Here is a 26,091-nt window from a genome sequence, read left to right as displayed (position 1 = left end):
TTTAATGCTATAACCAATACTCAAACAGTATTTTTCACTTTATGTTTCTGTGTGGGTGCAAACTGTTGAAATCTTTACTTAATGTATACTAAACTGATTTTCTGTATATATAGAAAATTGAAAATGAATCTTGATATGAATGGAAGGGGAGAGAGAGCGGGAAAGGGGAGGGTTGCGGGTGGGAGGGACGTAATGGGGGGGGCCAATGTAATCCATAAGCTGTACTTTGGAAATCTATATTCATTAAATAAAAGTTAAAAAAAAAAGAATAAACACGGCTAGGTTTGGGATTATGTAAACAACCCTTCCTTCTTCCAAGAGCTACTGTCCCATGGACATACTCCAAATGACCTAAGGACTCCCACTACACCAAGGGTGGAAAATATCTGGCCTGTAAGCTATAAAAGGCTGGCAAAATCATTAGGTCTGGCCCTACCCTGGTGAATGCAGGCAAGAGTTGAAATTAAATAAATCTACAGTAGGCTAATATTTCAGTTGATAGTTTTATATGGCTGGCAAATGACATTTTATTTAAGATTTATTAATTATTTGAAAATCAGAGTTAAAGATTGAGAGGAAGAGACACACAGAGATTTTTTTATCCACCCGTTCACTCCCCAGATGGTTACAAAAGCCAGGGAGCTTCATCCGTCTCCCACATGGGTAACAGGAGCCCGAACACGTGGCCATCTTCCTCTGCCTTTCCAAGGCATTAGCAGGGAGCTGGATCAAGTGAAGCAGCTAGGACTCAAATTGACAACTATATGGAATGCTGGTGTTGGAGGTGGTATCTTTACCCTCTATATCACAAGGCCAGCTCTGGCAAATGACATTTTAAATATCCAAATTGCCCTTGGTAGAAAAATAGTGCCCCCCAACCCTGCAATAGACCCATCTCCTAAACATCTTAATTGAATCAAATCTCCAACTTTCCAGTGCCATTAACATAAGAGTTTGCGGATGGGGCCAGCACTGTGGCACAATAGGTTAATGCTCTTGCTGTGGCACCAGCATCCCACATGGGCACCGGTTCTAATCCCGGCTGCTCCTCTTCCAATCCAGCTCTCTGCTATGGCCTGGGAAAGCAGGGGAAGATGGCCCAAATCTTTGGGCCTCTGTAGCACCTTCATGGGAGACTCAGAAAAAGCTCTTGGCTCCTGGCTTCCAATTAACTCAGCTCCGGCCACTGCAGCCATTTGGGGAGTGCACCAGTGGATGGAAGACCTTTCTCGCTGTCTCTCCCTCTCCCTGTCTGTAACTCTACCTCTCAAATAAATAAAATCCTTTTAAAAAAAGGTTTAAAAATTTTTAAATAGACTTTGGGAATTAATTGTCTGCATGAGGGTCAGTGCACAGATGATAAAGCCACCACCTAAAGTGACAGCATCCCGTGTGGGCACCGGTTCAAATACCTGCTGCTTCCCTTCTGTTCCACCTCTCTGCTATGGCCTGGAAAAGCAGTAGAAGATGGTCCAAATCCTTGGTCCCCTGCAACCATGTGGGAGACCTAGAAGAAGCTTCAGGCTCCTGGCTTTGGATTGGCCAAGTTCCCATTTAGGAAGGGAACCAGCAGATGGAAGACCTCTCTTTCTTTTTTTTTCTCTCTCTCTCTGCCTTTCTGTAACATTACCTTTCAAATTAATAAATATTTAAAATTAAAAAAATGGGCTCAGCATCTGCCTGGTTACAGCCACACTGGTCCTTATGCCTCTGCTCAACTTCTCACGTGCTAGCTGTGGATCAGTAGGTCCAACTTGGCCTCTGGCCTGGTGACCTGTGCCCAGGCCACCTTTTGGTCCAGTCACTGCCCACAGCCTCCGGGGTACCAGTGTAGGGGCTAACTCAGATGGGGCCTTGGTCCCAGGCTCAGCTGCACTCTTTGGTGGCTGGGAACTGGGGCCCTCTGAGGTGACCTGGACAGTGGTCATGGGATCCCATCTCCTTCTCCTAAGCCTGCACTCAAGTGCCCCTGCTGCCCGGTTCTGCTTTCAATGTATGACGAGGCCCCAGTGTTCTTGACTTTTCTAGAGAAGCAAATAAACAGCAAGAACAGCGCTCACTCCACCAAAGGCTGATGACTTACATACACATTTTTCCAAAGATGATATATAAATGGTCAAGAAGTATATGAAAAGATGCTCAACATCACTAATCAGAGAAATGCAAGTCAAAACCACCTCCAATGAAAAATGCAAATGAGAAACCACCTCCCATCTGCTAGGATGGCTATTAACAACAACAAACAGTTCTGGTGGGAATGCAAAATTTTACAGCACCTATGGAAAACAATATGGAGATTTCTCAAAAAATCAAAACCATAATTGTCATATTTACTATATGATCTATCAATACCACTTCTGGTTATTTATGGATCTTAAAGATGTATCTGCAGTCGTATATTCAGAAGAGCACTATTTCTAACTAGGCAAAACAGGGCTACAACATAAAAGTGTGCATCAATGGATGAACAGATATAAGAAATATGCATATACACACACATACACATGAATATTATTCAGCCTTAAAAATGAAGAGAATCTTGCTATATGCAACAATATGCATGAACCTGAGGATATGATGCTAAGTGAAATAAGTCAGTCACAGACAGAAGGACTAATACTCCATGATTACATTGATATATGATATGTAAAACAATCCAATGCATGGAAGCAAATAAGAAAATCGTTGACTGTCAGGGTCATGGGGCTCAGGTATAGGGAGTTAATAATAATCAACAAGTTAACAGGACCAGTGTTGTAGCATAGTGGATTAAGCTGCTGCCTGCGATGCCAGCATCTCTTAAGGGTGCCAGTTCAAGTCCCAGTTACTCCACTTGTGATCCAGCTCCCTACTGATATGCATCAGAATGCAGTAGAGGATGGCTCCAGTGCTTGGGCCCCTGCCCACATGGGAGACTAGGTAGAAGCTCCTGGCTCCTGACTTCAGCCTGGGCCAGTCTCAGCCATTGCAGCCATTTGAGGAGTGAACCAGCAGATGCAAGATCTCTCTTTCTCTGTCCCTTTTCTCTCTATGTAACTCTGCCTTTCAAATAAATAAATCTTCAAAAAAACAATATGCTAAAATTGCAGTTACACATGATAATTATTGAGTTGAATAAGGTTGAGTAAGTTCAATATTGTGCTTACAGATAACAATACTGTATTGCACATATACAAACCTGTTAAGAGGGTAAATCTCATGATAAAAGTTTAAACCACAATAAAATTTTGAAAAGATTTTAAAAAAATAACTAAGGGGCCAGCACTGTGGCAGAGTGGATGAAGCTGACACCTGCAACCCTGGCACCCCATATGAGTACCAATTCAGTTCTGGTGGCACCACTTCCAATCCAGCTCCCTGCTAATGGCCTGGGAAAAACAGTAGAGGACAGCTCACATGTCTTGGCCCCTGTCACCCACCCAGAAGACCTGAATGAAGCTTCTGGTTTCTGGCTTCAGCCTGGCTCAGCCCTGGCTGTAGCAGCCACTTGGGCAATGAACCAGAGGATGGAAGAACTCTTTTCTGTCACTTCCTCTAACTCTGACTTTCAAATAAACAAACCTTTAAAAAGAAAAAGAAAATAACCACACTAACAAAAGTTTTTTTCAATTACATATGAAACAAACAAACAAAGAACCTGAGAGAGCTAAATAGAATGGTAAAAGAAATCTGGAGTCTGTGGAGGAAATAGACAAGTATGTGTACCTCAGCTGTAGAAGTTCAGAAGCAGAGATGCCATCTAACCCTCCACCTACAGTTCCTGTTTTCCATCCACTTTTTTTTTTTTTTGGCAACGAAAATATTTCTAAAAAGTTCTTCCTTTCTTCTAAAGTCTCCTTAGTCCTGATAAGGTAACATGTCCGTATCTAAACCATTACAGAGGAAAGAAACTACTGAGACTAATCATGATTTAATCAAGGCAGTGGCCCCTTAACTAATCCCAAATATCATAACAGGAAGATGAACACTTACAAAACTGAGACTTTGCCAGAAAAGAATAGTGAAGAGCTGAAAAGTTATCTTAATCTCCTTCCTGTTGCTGTAAGAGAATAGGCAGGAGTGAGGTAAGAAAAGAAGTTTTGGAGACAAATCCTGCAGCATGGTGCTAGCATCTGCCAAAGACCTCATGCTATTTCACCTCCTGACAGAAAGGCAGAGGTCAAGAGAGCAACTGTAGGAAGGCAAAACACAAGTGGCAGCCTTGTTTTCTAACAGTCCACTCTCCTGCATTAATGCCTCTTAACAACTTAACCACCTTCTAAAGGCCCCATCTCCCAATACCACAACGGCAACCAACTTTCAACATGAGTTTTGAAGACAAACTACTTTCAGACCATAGCACAAGTCACCAATAATGTTTGCTACATTGAATCTAAACTGCTTTCAAAACCACTTCAAGATGAAAAGCTGGCTTCTTTATTTTAAAAAATAAAGATCCTGATCAATTATTCTGTTCTGGAATATATGAAGGAAGTCTTCAGGAACAGTTGCTGAGAAATTCAGTGTTTCAATCAGGAAGAAGTTTTGGATAAACCTGAGAAGCAAACAATTAAATTTCCAATTATTTTTTTGTAAATTTTTACATACCCTTTCATTCTAAGCAACATGATTTTTTTTTTTTTTTTTTTTGACAGGCAGAGTTAGACATTGAGAGAGAGAAACACAGAGAAAGGTCTTCCTTCCATTGGTTAACCCCCCAAGTGGCCGCTACACCAATCCGCACCCAGGAGCCAGGTGCTTCCTCCTGGTCTCCCATGCAGGTGCAGGGCCCAAGCACTTGGGCCATCCTCCACTGCCTTCCCAGGCCACAGCAGAGAGCTGGACTGGAAGAGGAGCAACCAAGACAGAATCTGGCGCCCCAACCGGGATTAGAACCCGGGGTGCCGGCGCCGCAGGCGGAGGATTAGCCTATTGAGCCACGCACCAGCTGCAACGTGCCTTCTTGATGCTTGATAAAGCAGCCATAGTATACAGTCCTGAATAATCTGACCATTTTGAATTACATCATACAAACTAACTGGATTTCTAAAAATTTATATATGAATGTATGTATGTATGTATGTATTTAAAAGGCAGAGTGACAAAGAGAAAAGGAGAGACAAAGAGAAAGTTAGCTTCCATGCACTGGTTCACTGCCTAAATAGCTGTAACAGCTGGGTTGGTCCAGGTCAAAGCTAGGAGCTCCAGGTTTCCCATGTGGATAGCAGGGACTCAATCACTTGGGCCATCATCTGCTGCTTCCAAGGTACATTGAAAGGGAGCTGGATCAAAAGTAGAGTAGCCAGGACTTGAATCAACACTCCAGCACAGGATGTAAGCACTGCAAACAGCAGCTTAATCAAGTGTGCCACAATGCCTGTTCTCAACTGAATTTTAGGTATCATGATTCCCAACAATATTTTTCCAATGTGAAAATATTTTAGTTTTAATATAATTAATATGGAGACAATATAGATCATCACCACTGACCACTGACTATATTCTTAATTGTGAAAATAAAACTAGATCATCAGCATTATCTTCCATTTGGATGTAACAGAAGAACACATTATGAGTCATCAAAAGGAATTTCAAATCTGTAACATAAAAATTGAAACAGATAAATAAAATTGCATTATATTTTACCCTACATAAATCAGAAAATCATGCCTGCCATTCCTGTTGTTTAGACAGTATTAAAATGTAGAACTCTAGGGCAAGTCTTTGGCCTACCAATTATGATGCCCGCTTCCCACATCAGAATAACTGGGCTCCATACCAGCTCCTGACACCTGCTAATGGGAACTCTAAGAGGCAGTGGGGGAAAGCCCAAGTAATTGGATCCCTACCATTCATATGCAAGACCTGGACTGAGTTTCTTATTCCCAGCTTCAGTTCTGATTGAGGAGTAAATCTATAAATGAATGCTAGCTCACTGTTTCTCTGCCTCTCAAATAATTTTTTTAATGTAGAACTCTATCAGTATTTTTTTTTAACTATTTTTTATTTATTTCAAAGACAGAGTTAGAGAGAGGAGGAGAGACAGTGTTATCTCCCACCTGCTGGTTCACTCCCCAAATCGGCTCAACAGTCAGGCCTAATAGTCAGGCCAAACCTAGAAGGCCCAATTTAGGAGCCCAGAGCTTCTTCCAGGTCTCACACATGGATACAATGGCCCACGTACTTGGGCCATCTTCTGCTACTTTCCCCAGGCACACTAGCAGGGAGCTGGCTCAGAATTGGAGCAGCCGGGTCTCAAACTGGTACTAACAAGGGATCTGGTGTCATAGGCAAAGGCTTTAATCAGTTATACCACAATACCAGCACCCAGTGTTCCTATAATAAATTTACCCTGAAGCTTTCCAACTCAGCCCTTAATTTTCAATTTTTCAAATCAAAAACTAATAAATACTATTTTATATTTTTCTTGGCTTTTCTATATACATAAAGGAACGAATATAATGAAAATAAAAAAGAACAATCCACCTAGACTTCCTATACAATATTAGACTCAGAAACTCAAAGCTGTAATTCAAGAAAAAGCTGACACTATTTTCAAGTAACAGTCAAAAAACTAAGCCTGGAATTGTAAGACAATGCTTATACACATTTAAGAGATATTTTCATTGTTAAAGTTAACATTATTAATGACATATAGTATAATGGAAAACAGATTAAGGGCTATCGACTTAAGCATCCAGACAATCCTTTAGAATCTACAAATTGAAAAAAGTTGATACTTGTTTGCACTTTACACTATGTAAGTTGTTCCAAGTAATAAATGTTTCAGCAAAAAGTTGAGTTAATGCAATTTCCATAATCACATAAGAAATAAAATACATATCTAAAATTTCTATTGCAGGTTTGAAATACATGAACAGCAATGTATTAAAAGTTACAGTAACAGGATTGGAGCTGTGGTATAGTGGGCTAAGCCTCTTTCTGTGGCACTGGCATGCCATATGGGCATCAGTTCTAGTCCCAGCTGTTCCACTTCCAAACCAGCTCTCTACTATAGCCGGGGAAAGCAGAAGACAGCCCAAGTGCTAGGGCCCCTGCACTCACGTGGAAAACCCAGAAGAAGCTCCTGGCTTCAAATCAGTCTGGCTCCAGCCAGTGTGGCCATTTGGGGAGTGAACTACTGGATGAAAGACCTTTCTGTCTCTCCTTCTCTCTGTCTGTAACTCTACTTCTCAAATATTTTTTTTTAAAAGTTATAGTAACTAAGCTCCTTGTTTTTGGATGATATCCTCAGATTTTAGCATTGTATGATGAAAGAACAATAAGAATCATAAATGTAGAAGTAACATCCGTTAAATATGTTTAGTAACATTAACTTCAGTTACTCCAAACAACAGAGTGTGTGCGCACACGTGCATGTGTTATTTTAACACGCTCTCTCCTACACACAAACCTTTATCTAAAAGCATTAGCCACCCTGGGGCATCACCCCCACCTGGTGGAAGCTGAATCTAACCACAAATGTAAGTAATTTAGAGACTAAATAATCAAATATAGTTACAGAAAATGCTTATCATCATATGTGACTTAATTGTAGATTTTAAAATACAGATTTAATTTCCTTTTAAAAGTTGCAGTGGGCTGGGTTTGTGGCACAGTGAGCTAAGCTTCCGGCCAGTAACACCAGCATCCCATATTGAAGTACTGGTTTGAGTCCAAGCTACCTAGCTGGTTTGATCCAACTTCCTGCCAACATATCTGGGAAGGCAGTGCAAAATGGCCCAAATGTTTGGGTCCCTTGCACCCAATGGGAGATTGAAGAGAGGTCTGGGCTGCCAACTTCAACCTTGAACAGACCCAGCCATTTGGGGAGCGAACAAGAAGATGGAGTATCAATCAATCAGTTGAGCTCTCCAGGCCCCACTTCAAATAAACTGCTACTCCACCCCCCCCCCAAAAAAAACTACATATTCACTAAACATATTAAATACATTCAGATCTAAGAAACAAGTCACCTAAGATGCATGATAAAGCCAAACCTAATTTAATACTGCAAACAGTTTCTCAGTATATTTACAATGTTTCCAATCAACACATTAACTTTAATAGTTTTAAAAAATAAACTTCTAAATTAGTTTTATCTACCACACCATTTAACAGACATCTCAAAAAGCACTCAGTAGTTCAGTAATAACTGGATACCTATTATGTGGTAAAAACTATATGAACCATACTTTCTCTGACATATACATAAATCAGAAATGTGTGCCTGTAAGTACTGTTTTATTACACTGGGAAAATATCACAGCTACAATAAGAACATTAGATGAGACAAACTTATGCTATCCCTTCCTTCCACAATAAACATATCATAAAATGCTCCTATGATAAATTTGGTTTTACTTCAGAATACTCTCATGATACATGATTTTAATATACAGTAGGCTAGCAACAGAAACATAAACCTTACAAAACAAACCACAAGTAATAAAAACTAATGGAGGGAATACTTTCCATCATATCTAATTGCTTAATTTACTGCTTGATCATCCTTTGAAAAATAATCATTAAATAACTCAATAAAACTTTAACACAGAATATTAATTCTCTAATTCTGACTTTCAAATAATCTCTTTTAAAAATATTAATGATTAACAGTGAACCCACAATCACAACATAAAATGTATGCATTATATAAACAAATCATATCACACACACAATATATATATTTTGGTTTTTAATATGAAGCTATCATACTGCAAGTCAATAATTTTTACCTACTTACAGATTCATTTAGACTTGGTTTTATAGTTAAGATATTCTCAGAGAGTAGAATAAATAATATGACTTTTGTTCTTTAAAAAATAAAATGGCACCAGGAATCTACCAATGACAACAATCCACTTTGTGAAGCAATTAAATGCTGCCACAGACATTAAGGAAACAGTACACTGGTGGTTTAAGAGGTCAGGTTGTGAAATCAGATTTTTACAGATGCACCAGATGTGTAACTTCAGAATCTACCAGAAGATAACCTCTATAAAGAATTAGAGTTCACTGATGTACCTTCAACAGTTAAAATAATAGCATGTGGCAAACAATGTAGGTATTCAATAATACTGATTGAATAAATTAATGAATTTAGCTAAGTATTATGGAAAGAGAATGACTAAAAGTTTTCTCTTAGTACTTCATATAATATGCAGATGAGTTCAAGGGGAAAAGGTGGGAAGAGACTGGTTTTCCCCATGGAATCACCATCTCATTATGAATATCATAACTGTGATTATTATCAGTTTTACACTTACTGGATAAGATTTCAAAAACATAAAAGCCACATACCATTCATTCATTTTATACCAGGTGCTTAAAAGTTACAGAGCTTATATATGTTGAAACTTAACTGATTAATAAATGAATTATAAATCATGATTTTCACAAACAGACTAGAGTTTCCATAAAAGTATGGTATGGGCCGGCGCCGCAGCTCAATAGGCTAATCCTCCGCCTTGCGGCGCCAGCACACCAGGTTCTAGTCCCAGTCAGGGCACCAGAGTCTGTCCCGGTTGCCCCTCTTCCAGGCCAGCTCTCTGCTATGGCCAGGGAGTGCAGTGGAGGATGGCCCAAGTGCTTGGGCCCTTCACCCACATGGGAGACCAGGAGAAGCACCTGGCTCCTGGCTTCGGATCAGTGCCTTGCGTCGCCTGCAGCGTGTTGACCGCGGCGGCCACTGGAGAGTAAACCAACGGCAAAGGAAGACCTTTCTCTCTGTCTCTCTCTCTCTCACTGTCCACTCTGCCTGTCAAAAAAATTTAAAAAAATAAAAATAAAAAAAGTGTGGTGTGGTTACTTTTTTGTGAAAAGCTGTCCTCCTTCTTTCCCTATCTGTAGATCAAGTCAAAAATAAGCTAGATAACAATAAAATAACAAATAGCTACCCAAAAATAATCACGAGACACAATGTAGAGGACAAAGATTTATGTTTAACAACTAAAAATCTTTTAAGATACAGAAGAGGACTTGAAAAAAAAATGAAGAGATGTGTTTCAGTTTAAACAGCATTAATATTATTAAAAAGATAGAAAATTTAGCATATTAGCATATTAACCTAGAAGTCCAAAGTATAAAAATACTAACAACTTCATATTAGTAAATGGTATTAGAATATCATTCTAAGATCCATAAAACTGTATGACTGAAATTTAGTAAACATGCAAAATTCTAATTCATATCTAGAATATGATTTATTGAGCAATGAAATATTGAGCAATGAAACACAATTTGCACTGGGAGCAGAAACTTAATCAATTTTATTGTATCCTGATCACAAAAAACTGTGGAAACTAATTAGGGACAGTCAATGACATGAATTATAATGAATAAAAACTTAACAGATCAGTAACAACCAGAGGGTTTCATGACCTAACACTTTTTATTCAGTACTCCAGATAACTAGGCATATTATTAATAAAAAGATGTAAGGATCAGGCTGATCAATATCTGAATCATACAACCAGCTTTCCCTTTTATGTAACTCAAATTCTACTAAACAAGTTTCTGATTATATATTTCTGTTTTCATTTCATCTGTACAGAGAGAAAAATTGTATCCTTTAAGTCCAAATTGCAAATTAATGAATTATCATTCTGGATTACAAACCAAATCTCTTCTGAATTTGGTTAACATGAAGACAAAGAAAACACTGACATCCATTTACAGAACTGGGAGAATTTCAGAAGAATGAACTGTCATTATGGTCATCTCTACCTTCTTACAAATCCTATATTGCATTTCCTCTCAAAAGCAGAGTAAAAAGAATGTCCACTGCTGTGAGGGGGAGGGAAAATGACGAATCCTCACAAATTCAGCTGAGAACTTCAACATAAGAGATGGGTTTCTACCTGAAGTCACTTAAAATTATCCTTCGTTCCCTCCCGTCACTAATTTTTCTCATTTTCCTTGCTATTTGTTCTTATGATGCATTATTTTTTTTTTTTTACAGAAGATCGATTTAGTATATATTGAGTAAAGATTTCATCAGTTTGCACCCAACACAGAAACACAAAGTGTAAAATACCGTTTGAGTACTAGTTATAGCATTACTTCACATTGGACAACACATTAAGGACAGATCCCACAAGAGGACTAAATACACAGTGACTCCTATTGTTGACTTAACAATTTGACACTCTTGTTTATGGCGTCAGTAATCTCCCTAGGCTCCAGTCATGAGTTGCCAAGGCTATGGAAGCCTTTTGAGTTCACCGATTTCGATCTTATTCAGATAGGGTCATAGTCAAAGTGGAAGTTCTCTCCTCCCTTCAGAGAAAGGTACCTCCTTCTTTGATGGCCCCGTTCTTTCCACTGGGATCTCACTCGCAGAGATCTTTTCATTTAGGTCGTCGTCTTCTTCTTTTTTTTTTCCCAGAGTGTCTTGGCTTTCCATGCCTAAAATACTCTCATGGGCTCTTCAGCCAGATCCGACTGCCTTAAGGGCTGATTCTGAGGCCAGAGTGCTATTTAGGACATCTGCCATTCTATGAGTCTGCTGTGTATCCCACTTCCCATGTTATATTTGATCAAGGATCAGGGATCCAAAACCAATCCCTGGAGTAAGGAAAATCTATTCAATAAATGGTGCTGGGGAAATTGGATTTCCACATGCAGAAGCATGAAGCATGACCCCTACCATTCACCTTACACAAAAATCCACTCAACATGGATTAAAATCTACGACCCAATACCATCAAATTCACAATAGCTAAGACATGGAATCAACCCAAAAGCCCATCAAAAGTAGACTGGATTAAGAAATTATGGGATATGTACTCTATAGAATACTATACAGCAGTCAAAAACAATGAAATCTGGTCATCTGCAACAAAATGGAGGAATCTGGAAAACATCATGCTAAGTGAAATAAGCAAGTCCCAAAGGAACAAATATCATATGTTCTCCCTGATCGGTGATAACTGAGCACCAAAGGGGAAACATGTTGAAGTGAAAAGGACACTATGAGAAACAGTGACTTGATCAGTCCTTGTCCTGACTGTTCATGTACAATGTAATACTTTATCCATTTTAGTACTTTTTTTTGTTCTAGTACTATGGGTTGAACTCTGTAATTAACACACAATTATTCTTAGGTGTTTAAATTTAACTGAAACGTGATCCCTGGTAAATATAAGAGTGGGAATAAGAGAGGGAGGAGATATATAATTTGGGACATGCTCAAGCTGACTTGCCCCAAATGGTGGAGTTAGAAATGTGCCAGGGGATTCCAATACAATCCCATCAAGGTTGCATGTACCAATGCATCTCACTAGTCCAAGTGATCAATTTCAGTTCACAACTGATCACACTGATAGGTCTAAGAGTCAAAGGGATCACACAAACAAGACTAGTGTCTGCTAATACTAACTGATAGAATCAAAAAGGGAGAGAACGATCCAACATGGGAAGCGGGATACACAGCAGACTTACTATGCATTATTATAAGTCAAATTAATTAATGCCTTTCTGCAAACAAGCCAGGCAATAATATATCCATAAAAAAATTATTAAATCGATTCTCAGTGTCAGCAAAATTAAATTTCTAAGCCAGAAAAAATAATAAACAGACTCAGCATTATGATGAATTTACCCAGGTAAATATTGCCTTTTGGCAACCATGAATCTCAAAAGTCTGATGAAGCTTAAAATAATGAAAAGATGGATATTTCAAAAATCTTTTCAAAAGCAAGAATCATTTCTAATATAAATAAGGACAAACAAAATGGAAGTAACTGATATGAAATCATAGGTAGAGAGGAACTAGCTTTACAATTACTTTCTCAACAAATTCAAGGTAAGTATCATACAAGAAAAGATCCAGCAAAATTCTAATACAGATTTAAATCTCCCATCATCTTTCTACAATTGAGTCTAATGGTACCCAGCATAATTTTATCATTTATAACGCTGAACAGAGTGAGGAATATACTAGATTCTTCAACAACAGTTGTACAATGGATATATTAAAGTGCCTGTGTTGCAGTTTAGAACTCCTAGTAACATTGCAAAGGAAAAACTAGAGATTGTTTTGTTTTGTTTTTAAAGATTTATTTATTTATTTGAAAGTCAGAGTTACAGAGAGAGAGGAGGAGAGGCAGAGAGAGAGAGAAAGAGATCCTCCATCCACTAGTCCACTCCCCGAGTTGGCGGCAATGGCCAGAGCTGCACTGATCCGAAGCCAGGAGCTTCCTTGGGGTCTCCCACATGGGTGAAGGGGCCCAAGGACTTGGGCCATCCTCCACTACTCTCCCAGGCCACAGAAGAGAACTGGACTGGAAGTGGAACAGCCGGGACACAAACCGGTGCCCATATGGGATGCCAGCACTGCAGGTGGCAGCCTAACCCACTATGCCACAGTGCTGGCCCCCAAAAGTGTTAAGGTTGATTGTGAAAATGCAGAACTTTCTGGTTTCATTATTGTAGTTTCAGTTCAACATAAAGCAGGAATAAACAGGAATGCCTTCTGTAGAATAAGTAAATGTATTCCTCAATCCGATTCAGATATGATGACATTATAAGAACCTTCTCAAATATTTCAGAATGTTTTTTCAGACACTAAATAGAAAGAGCTGCTACTCTCTGGTTCACAAAGAAAGTTTTCATCCGGCTGTACAAAAAAATTCTGAACTATATTAAACATATAAACTGGGGACCCTGCTTAGGTGAACTAAAAATAATTGAAAAAGGTAGCTGCTCAAATTTTTAAAAAATAAGTTTTGGGGGGTACTCTTTATCTTAGTCATTCTCTCAAAAAATGTTACCATTTTGTAGTAAGGCCCATCTAAATTTCTATCTACTCTCAAAACTCTTCTTGAACATTAGCACAGGCAAAGAGTTCTTGGAAAAGACCCCAGAGGCACAAGCAATCAAAGCCAAAATCAACAAGTGGGATTACATAGAATTGAGAAGCTTCTATATTGCAAAAGAAACAGGAAAGTGAAGAGGCAACAGACAAAATGGGAGAAATTATTTGTAAACAATGGAATTGATAAAGGATTAATAAACAGAATACATAAAGAAATCAAGAAACACCACAACAACAAACAACCCAGTTAAGAAACGGACAAAGGACTTAAACAGACATTTTTCAAAAGAGGAAATCTAAATGGAAAACAGACACATGAAAAAGTGCTTAGGATCACTAGCCATCAGGGAAATGCAAGTCAAAACCACAATGAGGTTTCATCTCACCCCAGTTGGAATGGCTTTGAAAAAGAAATCAACAAACAAATGCTGGTGAGGATGTGGGAGAAAAGGTGCGCTAATCCACTGTTGGTGGGAATATAAACTGGTAGAGCCACTATGGAAGACATATGGAGATACCTCAGAAATCTGAATATAGAACTTCCATTTGACCCAGCCATTTCACTACTGGGAATTTACTCAAGGGAAATGAAATCAGCAAGTCAAAGAGTTATCTGCACCCCCATGTTTATTGCAGCTCAATTCACAACAGTTAAGACATGTAATCAAGCTAAATGCCCACCAACTAAAGACTGGATAAAGAAACTATGGGATATGTACACCATGGAATACTACACAGCAGTAAAACAAACAAAAAAAATGAAATCCGGTCATTTGCAACAAAATGGATGAATCTGGAAAACATCACACTTAGTGAAATAAGGCAGTCCCAAATACTATATGTTCTCCCTGATCTGAAAGAACTAATAGAGCACCTAAAAGGAAATCTGTAGAAGTGAAATTAACACTTTAAGAAGCAAAGACTTGAACAGCCCTTATCTTGACTGTTGAGGAATAGCTTGATTTTTTTTTTTCTTAATGGACAATGGGACTGGGAGTGGGAGGAGGAAGAGGAAGTGGGACTGCAGTGGGGATGGGGGGACAGGTATGATGGGAAGAATCACTCTATTCCTAAAGTTGTACTCATGAAATTTGTGCTCATTAAAGAAACGGTTTCTTTGAGAGGAGAGACTCTTCTTGAAGAATCATGTACCAATCTGACAATTTAACTCTGCAATCCACACTATTTTTAATCACTTTATAATAGTCTGCATGAAAAATAGTAACTCTGTACTGAAATAATTCTGCTTATTCTCATTCAATGAGATGTAATATGATTTTAATTTTCATTTCCCTAAGACCTAATGATGTTAAGCATCTTTTCACATGCATATTTGCCACCCATGTATTACCCTTGGTGGAGTCTATTCAAATCTTTTACATGTTTCTTTATTGTGTTGTGTTCTTACTGAATTTTCAAAATTTCTTAAGATTTTTAAAAACATATTCTAAAAACAAGTCCCCTATCAAATCTATACTTTGCAAATACTTTCTTCCTGTATAATTTGTCTTGTCATTCTAACAGTAGCACTCAAAAAACACCATTCTTGATTTTTTTTTTCAGTTGCTGATCTTACTTATTTATTTGAAACTTAGAGTGCGTGTGGGGGGGTATACAGCAAGAAAGATCCTCTATCTGCTGGTTCACACACCAGATGTCTTTAACAGCCAGAGCTAGGCCAAGCCAAACCCAGGAGCTTCCTCTGGGTCTCCCATGTGCATGGCAGAAGCCCAAGCACTTGGGCCGTATTCTGCTTTTCCCAGGCCATTAGCAGGAAGCTAGATCAGAAACAGAGCAGTCAGGACTCGAACCAGCAACCATATGGGATGCCAGTGTGGCAGGTGGCAGCTCTACACACTAGGTCCAACTCCAGCCCCTTCATTTCTTAAAAAGATTCTTTTATTTATATGAAAGGCAAGGCAATAGAAAGGGAGGGAGGGAGGGTGGGTGAGGGAAAGGAAAAGAGGGGGAGGGGAAGAGGGAAGGAGCGGGGGAGGTGGGAAGAGGAAGAGAGAGAGAGAAACTGATCTTCCATCTGCTGGTTCACTACCCAAATGGCCATAACAGCCAGGTATGGGCCAGGAGGAAACCAGGAGCCAGGGAACTCCATCTGGGTCTCTCACATGAGTGGCAGGGGTCCAAGCACTTGAGTCATTTTCCATCGCTTTCCTAGGTGAATTAGTAGGAAGCCAGATAAGCAGCAGAGCAGCCTAAACTTGAACCACCTCTCAGATATGGAACACTGGCATTGCAAGTGGCAGTTTACCCAGATCACTAAAAAAATTTTCTAAGTAGTCTTCAAATCAACTTTATCTTAATATTTGTTTGGCTACATTACATCTTCTGCATCTCCATATACACTGCTAAATCACTTCATCAATTTCTAAAAGGTGAAACTTAAATTATAATTGTATTGAATGTGTGGATCAATGTGATGAGAACAGACTTCTTACTAAACAATATTAAGTCTTCCAATTCATGTACTAGATCTATTTATTTATGTCTTCATTGTTCAACAATGTTTTATAGCTTTCAGTGTTCAGGCCTTGCAGATCTTGTTACTTTTATTTTTATCTAATTTGAAAGGCAAAAAGATGAGAGAGATCTTCCTCTTGCTAGTTCATTCTCCAAATGCTTGCAACAGCCAGGTCTAGGCTAGGCCAGGCAGGAGCCCAGATTTCCATCCAGGTCTCCCTCATGGGTAGCAGGGACTCAAGTACCTGAGTCATCATTTGCTGCTTCCCACTGTGTTCTTAAGCAGGAAGCTGGAATCAGCAGCACAGCCAGGACTTGAACTAGGTATCTGATATAGGTTGTAGACATCCTAAAAGCTACTTAATTGCTATACCAGACACCTACCCCCTGCATATCTTTTCAGATTTAAGTGTGTCTCATTAAGTGTTTGCTGTTATAAATTGTTTTTTTTTCAATTCCAGTTTTAATGGCTTATTAACAGAGTATATAGAATACAACTATTTTTATAGTGATCTAATATTCTAAAATCTTGCTGAATTCCTTTGTTAGTTCTAGCAGAACTTTCGTAAACTCAAAAGGAACTAAAACTAAGAAAACTGGCTGTAAGAAATTCTGACAATGATAGAGGGAAGCACAATTTTTGTGCACTATTAATGGAAATTTGTATAACCACTCTGAAAAACACCTTAGCAGTTTCTTTAAAAATTAAACATAAACCCACCACATTCCACTCCCACTTATTTACTCAAGAGAAAGAAAAGGATGTGTCCATTCAAAGACTTGCACATCAATACTAATAGCAGCTTTATTTTTGACACTCAAAAACTAGGTACAACACCAATGCCAATCAACAGAAATCAGTTGTGATACCAATGGGACTAGTGAGCAACAAGGAATAAGCTGTCCACTCAACATTGCTGAATTTCAAAAAATTAAGCTGAATGAAAGAAATTGAACTAAAGCAAATGCAAAGTATATGATTTCATTAGCATAAAATTCTTTAAAGTGGGAACTATTCTACAGTGCCAGAAAGTAGAACAGTAAATGCCTGAGGAAGAATTAAAGAGGGGCATGAGGAAACTTAGGGGCTGACAGTTATGTTCACTATCTTGTACTGATGGATGGTTTCACAGCAAAAATAAACTACCTATTTTCAATATCTGAAGGGTTTTTTTGTATATAACTTAGACCTCAATTTAAAAAATTAGAGATGCCAATGTAAATGTCACTAGGGATCCAGAATACACTCATTAAAATGATACATAATTTACATAACCCAAAATTTACAGTATCAAAATGTACTATTCATTGGTCATTACTGTAAAAGGCTGTGTAACAATCACTACTATCTAATTCCAGAATGTTTTATCACCGCCAAAAGAAATCTGCACCAATCAGCAATCATTCCATACTCCTTCCAATCCCTCAGAATATACTTTATTTCCAGATGGTAATATATTTCATCTAGTTATCTCAATTCAAACCTCACACTTCTCAAATTTGAAAGGTTGCTTTTAACAATTTCAGAGGCCTCTGATAAACATTGCTATTCTTCATCATTCTTCTTTTTCCAGTGAGAACCAGAACCATACTGATATAGACACTGATAGTAAGAGATATTCCAATCACAAAACATTTACCGTATATGTGTAATTACAATAATGACAGCAAAATCCCTTGTATTAAAAGATTAACTCTAGGGCCAGTGTTGTGGTACAGCAGGTTAATCCACCACTGAGACACTGGCATCCTGTATCAGAGTGATGGTTAAAGTGCCAATGGGTCCAATCCAGCTTCCTGATACTGTGCTGGGGAAGACAGCAGGTACTGACCCAAGTACTTGGGGCCCCTGCAACCACATGGGAGACCAGAATAGAGATCCTGGCTCCTGACTTCGGCCTGGCCCAGACCTAGCTGCCATAGCCATTTGGAGAGTAAATTACAGACAGAAGATCTCTATCTCTCCTTATCATTCAACTTTTCAAATACATATATAAATCTTTAAAAATAAAATGTTAATTCCAAATGTACAAACTTTATTTTCCTCTTGGTTTTGACTTACTTGTTACCAATGCCAGGACTGGTCAAGACTGAACCACAGTGGTGCATAATACAGCTGATGTCTTTGCAAATAATAAATCACACATATGCATAGTTTTAGAAATTTAAATTAATAAAATCCACTTTGAGATAATGCACCATGAACTATACTCTCAAGTAATTTTTAAATATTTAATGTTTATAAAAGTTTTAAGTAAAGCCACTGGAAAGATAATGGGTTTACACTCCACACTGCAATCACTCAGAACATTATGACTGACACTTGCATCTGTTTTAAAAACAGGAAGAGTCATCATGATTTGTATTACAACACTGTTGATTCTAGAAGATGATAATCAAAAAGCTATTTCTTAATATGGAAGCATGTCACTGATAATAAACATACATAAACCTTGGAATAATTTGTTTTTGTGTTTAATAATTCTGTTATCCCAAGATTATTTTTGGAGTATAGAAATTTAATGTGACAGAGTAAAAAATAACAGCTGATAGTAGGATTCTTACACTCCTATGGTTAGAACACACCATGAAAACAACACCCAAGCATTATTCACTGCTTAAAAATTAACTTTCTGTACAATATATTCCAAGCATACCAAATCACACGCTAGATATATTCCAGTGATGTACCCAAGCAAATCATTTTACAGTTGAAATGTTGAAGCATGACTTGTGAAAGATAGTACATTTCCTTGATCAGTGAAAAAATACAGAATAAACATTACAACATAACTATATGATTGAAAAACCAAAGATAGAAAAAATCAGAACATGGAATGAATATTTTTCTCATAATATCTTGGCATAACGACTCTCAAAGCACAACACCAATAGTAAACACACTCCTGACATTTGAGATCAATCTAATCAAAGACTTCTGAACCTAGAAAAGCATAAGTATCACTAAACATATCCACTTCTGGAAAATTACCAAGTACTCAATGAAAAGCAGATGACCACAAAGACTCATTGAAACACAGCTGCTGGACAGCTCTGTGCTTACTCACTAGCTATTAAAAGTTTGGCCTGAAAAATGATAAACTTTGCAGATGCTTAATAGTCAAAACCATGAACACTTAACCTTTTAGTGACAAGGGCCTGATCTAAAGGTCTGAGATGCAAACAAATGAATAAAGATAAATAAATCTTCTAGGCATAATATCAACATGGGATCTGTCACCTAAAAAGTATCATTTCTCCTAAATATTTGTTCTAGGCAAATGATAATGTAAGTTCACATAAAAAAAACCTGCTCCCTAACATTTAAAGCACCTCTATTCATAATGGCTCAAAACTGGAAATACAAACATCCTTCAACCAGTGATCAATAAACAAACTACGGCGCACCCATACAGTGATACTGCAGCAAACAAGAAGTAACACCCAACAACTTGGGTATATCTCAAAGAAAAGGTATTATGCCAAGTACAAGAAGCCAAACTCAAAAAGTTATGTACTTCAAAATCCCATTTTCATGTGACATTCTCAAAAAGCAAAGACTTTTCTTCTACCATGGCAGAAGGTGAGTGTGATCATAATGGGAAAATGGGAGAATTTTGAGGGGTGGCAGAACTGTTTTGTGATGGTGGTTACATGAATTTATAAATGTTTTAAAATTCACAAAACTGTGAAAAAAAGATTCATTTTACTATAACTTTTTAAATAAAAAGCACTTCTAAGAAATCAATTTAATTTACTCATCCATTCTGCAAAGTGTGACAATGCTATATATAGCCAATTATTTTAAGCATTTGCTTAATAATATTTGACAAGGATGACAAAAATCAACAGGTCAAATGACTTACAGCTTTTAAACCTCTACTAAATTTTTAGTCAAGAAAAGACTTACCAAGTTCATTGAGACTCTGAGCTGCTTTTGTTATCTCTCTACAACCCCCTTGCAGTTGTCCTTGGAGTCTCTTACTGAGATACAGGATGCGAATAATCCTCCGAAGCAAATCACAGGCAACCTGTGCAAATATCACAATGTTGAACAAGTATAGTAAGTCCATCCGTGTAGTTTTATATATTGCTTTTAATATGTGAACCTGTCCACTTTTTTTTAAGACTTACTTATTTAAAAGTCAGAGTTAGAGAGAAATCAATCCTCCATTCACTGGTTCAATTCCCAAATGACTGCAATGGCCAGGCCAAAGCCAGTAGCCTAGAACTCCATCTGGGTCTCCCACATGGGTTCCGGGGGACCAAGGGTTTGGGCCATCTTCTGCTGCTTTCCCAGGCGCATCAGCAGAGAGATGGATGGGAAGGGATGCCAGCACTGCAGCCCTGAACCTGACCATCTTTCCAGATGCTAAAGATTTACCCATACCTTTTGCTTCCTGCACATCAGAAACCTAAATACATAGAAACTTCAAAGAGTTCATGGAGAAGTGGGCACTTGATCTTACAGTTAAAGATACCTGCATTCCATACAGAATGCCTGGGTTCAATACTGGCCTCCGACTCCTAGCTCCGGCTTTCTACTAATGCAAACGTTGGAGGCAGTGGTAATTGCTCAACTTAAATGGGTTCCTGATACTTATGTGGGAGACCTAGATTGAACTCCTGGCTCCTGGCTCTCAGTTCAGTCCAGACAATGGCATGCACTGGGAAGTGAGCAAGCAGATGGGAGCACTCTCTCTCAAATAACATTTTTTAACTTCATGGGAAAAAATGATGCTTATTTTGGTGCCAAAATAAGCATTTTCCATGAACTCTGTGAAGATCCCTCATAATCACAAGTCTTAGGAAGTATCAAATTTGGGGCCAACATTGTGGTATAGCAGCTAAGGCCACTGCCTACAACACTGGCATCCATCTGGGCATCGGTTCAAGTCCTAGATGTTCTGCTTCTGATCCAGCTCTCTGCTAATGCACCTGGGAAAGCAGTACAAGATGGCCAAAATGCTTGGGACCCTGCAGCCATGTGGGAGACCCTGGAAGAAGTTCCTGGCTTCAGTCAGGCCCACCTCTAACCAGTGGATGGAAGACAGCTCTCTAATTCTGCCTTTCAAATAAATCTTTTTTTTTTAAATGGTACCAAAGTTCCTAGGAAATATACAGAAATTCCAAATTTATCCTTTACAGTAATCTCCAATTCATCATAAATGAAGAAATTTGGGATTGAGGCACTGTGGTACCTGTGTAGTCCTCTCAGTCCTAGGAGTCCTAGAAGTCCCAGTCTTCTCTACGCCAGTAGTTCTATGTTCACAGGCACATTAAATTCAAGTGGCTAGGTTTATAAAGTTCCAATAATTGGGCTGTATCTTTGACCAATTAAATACAATCTCTAAGGGTGAGAACCAGGTCATCTAACTATCTATTTATCTATTTATCTCTTGCTCTATCTGTATTTTTTAGTATTTCCAAGTAGTATCAACGAGTGGCCAAGGTTAACAACCCCTGAGCTAAATTAATAAGCTTTCTGCTATGCTTCCAATAGTTTCCAATTTGGTTTCCCTTCTAGGTGCTTAGGGCAATAATCTTAAAACTTCTCCCAACTTCACTAAGAATCACATGCCCTACTTGAGTTTTCCTAGTAGCTCTTATCACTGATCAGTTATAAAAGAAAAAGATACTAACACAAAACTAAAAAACTATCTCATATATTTTCATGACACCTCCTATTCCCTTTTGTTGCCCAGATCTAATACTGGGACTTAACCTACCTAAAGGTTGGGATAAGAATTAAAGACTCATGTATTTCAGGACACATTATTACAGAGGTTGGATCCCAGTTGCCTGGGTGAGAAAAGGGGGGCTGACAAATGGAATAGCCAATCTACAGTGGCCTTCAGCCATCTCTGAATGGCCCTGAGGCTAGCTGATAAGCAAGGACATCCCCCAAGTTCAGGTAAATCCTAAATGGTAGTGGTAAGAATTAAAAGCTCTGGGATGCCAGGGACACTGAGCCTCTAGCAACAAATGTCTTCGATGGGTGAAACACATACCACACTGGAACCACACCCTCAAATACCAACAATCTACGACATGCAAGCATACAAAATACACAAACACAATATACACAGTTTACAAAATGTAAAGCGATCCAGGATGAAATATTTACTGTTTTTCAGAGTAACTATAGTTTGAAATAATTAAATAAAAAAGAATAGTTTAAAAAAATGCCAAATTAGTGTCCCCTGAAAATTAAAGATTCAGGGGCATCTTTATCTTTTAAATAAATGTTAATTATTTCCTGAATAATACATGCATAATTTAAACTGCAAAAGATAAAGAAGAGTAACACTGAAAAGTCATCTTCACATCTCTATAAACTCATAAGGAGAAATATTAAGTCATACTCTATCTTAATCACCCACAATCATCTTTCCGGAATTCTGCAATGTTATCCAACAAAGGATATGCCCTCAAACATAACATCTTTGAGTTTATTTCTAATGTTTTTATTTTTAGCAATCACATTTAAGTCCATAACCAGATCTTAGTAACTGTCCTATTACATAACACAGCAGTTGTCATTTCATCTTTATTAATATAAGCATCCAAGCATCACCTTTGCCATAATACAGTGATCTCCTCATTGCTTTCCAGTCTCTCACTAATATCCACCCTGCTAGGTTTACCTTCTTAAGAAATCCAGTTTTCAGCACTCAAGCCCTCTTTTTAATAAACTTTAGTAGCTCCCCACTTACAGATAATGCCGAATCTGAGAATAGTAGTAACGTATTAATGAAATCCTCAATCAGTAAGTCTCAGTTAATCTATAAGGTAAAAACTCGTAGCATATCCCAATTTAGTTTCCTCCCTCCAATCAATTTCTTTTCCTTATTTTTATTTTAGCCTTTATTGTAAACACAATATACGCATGGAAAACTACATTCAGAGATGCACTGCTAAATGAAGTTGGAACCAGCACACAGCTCAGGAACCACATCAGCCCCAGCAAACGCCCTCCATGTAATCCTCTCTCAATTACATCATCCTCTACCCTGCTGCTCCCCAACCACAATCAGAAGAAACTACTATGCTGACTTTTCTGGTAGTCACTTCCTTTATTTAATATATTTTTTATAAACTCCTTTTCAAAAATATTATTTAATTATTTTGAAAGTCAGAGCCACAGAGAGACAGATCTTCCATCCACTGGTTCATTCCTCTGATGGCCACAACAGCCAGTGCTGGCCAAGCTGAAACCAGGAGCCAGGAACTTCCACCAGGTTTCCCATGTGGTAGTTGGGGCCCAAACACCCAATCTTCCACTGCTTTCCCAGGCCGTTAGCAGGGAGCTGTATCAGAAGCGGAGTAGCTAGGACACTAACCAGTGCTCATATGGAATGCCAGCATCACAAGCAGCAGCTTTACACTACGCCACAACACTGGCCCCTATTTAAGTTTTTATCACTGAAATGCATAAAGTGTTAGGATTTAATTGTATCTTTGCTTAATCTGTAGCATTTTTCATGATTGCATTTCTTTTCTCTGCAGTTTGTTGACTATGTTGGTTCATCTATCCTAAAGTTTGCTACACAATGGGTTTTGTCAACCATATTCCCATAATGTAGCTTAATAAGTTCTTCTGTCTTCACTACATCTTGTAAATCAGTAGTTGGATATAGGTACCCTTATCAGATTCAGGTTCAATATTTTTGCTAAGATTAATCATTTGGTGATGGTATATTTTTATATATCAGCCACTGATACTCAACGTCAAAATCCATTAAAACCTAAGTGATTGCAAAATGCTAATATTCTCATTCTACTGTTTCATATTATTAGCACACAAAATTTCTGTATAAAATAACCTTTATCTCACGTACTATTTGTTTACCCAGGAAAACTGCGCATACTTCTCTGTCCCTTCGTGTATCAATTTTCAAAATGAGGAAATGCTTTACTAATATCCAAAGATGAATGAGATTTTTTTTCCCATCAGATTTAAATACAAAAAGCGATGTCGATTCATTTTATCTCCTATTCTTACTGATGCTGAAATTGTCCCTGTGGAAAGCTCTGGGTGACCAACTGAACCACTTCCCTTAAAACTGACAGGTTTCCCAGGATTCAGGACTTTCCGTGCTAAAACTGAAATAGCTAGTCACCCTACAGCATCTTAAGTAGGTACCTGAGTTCCTAGTAGTCGTTTTTAGCTTCCTTGATATCTGGTATAAAAAAATGCTCCATGATCATTTTATACATTTAATGCCCCAAACCTGGAATCAAAGATTTCTCAAAGAAGCCTTGGTTTCTTTTAGTAGGAAGCAGCATTTCAAAACCACATTCTGGGAACTAGGTTTGCTCATTTCTGGGACAAAGCTAGGAAATGCCAGAATTAAAATATCACATAAATATGCATTTGCTTTTTTTGATAATATATATATAAAATATTCTGATTAACATTATGCATATACGTATGTACAAAAATATATATGTATATAAGGTATGTACTATTTTAAAATTAAAATCTCACAAGTTCATACTGGTATTTCCAGTGAACAATCAGAAGCACAGAGTGTTTATTTAACCTCCTATTTCACATCTATATACTATTTTTTCCACAGAGACTCCTGGCTCTAAAAGATATGGAATAGTAGAATTAGAATCGCGTATAACTATTTATTTGCTTTGCTGCAAAATACACAGAATGCATTATCTGATGAACAAAACCAACACTACAATCAAAAATATGGTTGCTGGATCCATCCCAGGAGACAGATCAAGATGGCAGCCGAGTAAGATCCTCTACTGTCTTTCCACAAAGACAGCAATGTGAACAGCTTCATATACAATTCTATCTTTACAAAGAGCTAGAGAAGCCAGGTAAGAGGCTATAGTGCTTGGTTTTAGTGTAAGACAAGACACATTAAAGAAGGCAGGAAGGAAAGAATTGCCCAAATCACCCCACCCCCACCTTCAAACTGTACAGCACAGAAAAGGATACTTTCCACTTGGAAAAATGAAGGGAATTAACTCCTTGCCCTAATACAAGGCTCACCACATTAAAACTCCTTTGGGACAGAATCCCACAGCCCCTGCCCCAAGCCAGTACCCAGGGACTGAGGCTCTATAACTGTGGTAGCCAGGCAGTCAAAGGACTGCTTCCAGCACCCCTTCTTCAACCTCAGGCAACACAAGGAGCTAGAATATGCCACTCCCCTGGGGAGTGAGTCAGGAAAGCAACCACAGGACTATATACTGCAAAGCAATGAGAAAGCCTTCTAAAAAAGCAATTAAGCACACAGCATCTGCCATTACCCTCATGCTGTTTGGGAAGCAGGTGTGGTCCCACCTACTCTCTCTCAGAACAACCAATCCTGAGTGGCTCAGCCAACAGAGGCCCAGGACAGCAGATAAATGGACCTGTCCACCAACACAGAACTCTAGGAAACAACTGCCTACTCAGTTGCATCAGGAAGCAATTAGGCAGCCATGCCCACCCTCCAGTGGCCCCCAAGAAACAGCTGAATAACTTATTCTGAGAAGCTTGGCACACTGAGGCCATGAAGAGCCAGTGACTGGCCTTATCCCCCAACCCCGTGTCAGCCCCAGGAAGAAACTGCACAAATCTTCCCGAGCAAGTCAGTCCCCAGAGACCCAATGAAGTGACCTCTGACACTGACAAGTATAACCCATTCTGCTATCAGGCATGGTGCCGCACACATCTAGGCTCACAGGGCGGCCTCACCCTCATATAACCATCAAAACCTAATGGGATCCGCATGCCCAGAGCTGCACACAATGCACATAGGAGCTGCCAATGCATCCACTCGAACCTAAAGGAGCTGCATCTAAAATGG

General features: G+C 38.5%; 1 protein-coding gene across 3 annotated transcripts in view; it reads right to left on the bottom strand.

Annotated features, from left to right (window-relative positions):
* The window catches only part of COG5 (component of oligomeric golgi complex 5), a 358,927-nt gene that overhangs the window by 296,842 nt on the left and 35,994 nt on the right, over window positions 1-26,091 (bottom strand). For all 3 annotated transcript variants that reach the window (XM_008258350.5, XM_070071149.2, XM_089328437.1), the window contains exon 6: window positions 20,184-20,304. In XM_008258350.5, coding sequence (XP_008256572.1) covers window positions 20,184-20,304 — 121 coding nt within the window. The remainder of the gene's footprint in view (window positions 1-20,183; window positions 20,305-26,091) is intronic.

The sequence above is a fragment of the Oryctolagus cuniculus genome, chromosome 3 (genome assembly GCF_051225735.1).
Source record: "Oryctolagus cuniculus isolate XC-2025 breed Fujian yellow rabbit chromosome 3, ASM5122573v1, whole genome shotgun sequence".
NCBI classification, from domain to species: domain Eukaryota; kingdom Metazoa; phylum Chordata; class Mammalia; order Lagomorpha; family Leporidae; genus Oryctolagus; species Oryctolagus cuniculus.
Note: the sequence above shows the minus strand (reverse complement) of the source record. Positions and strands in the feature narration are given on the sequence as shown.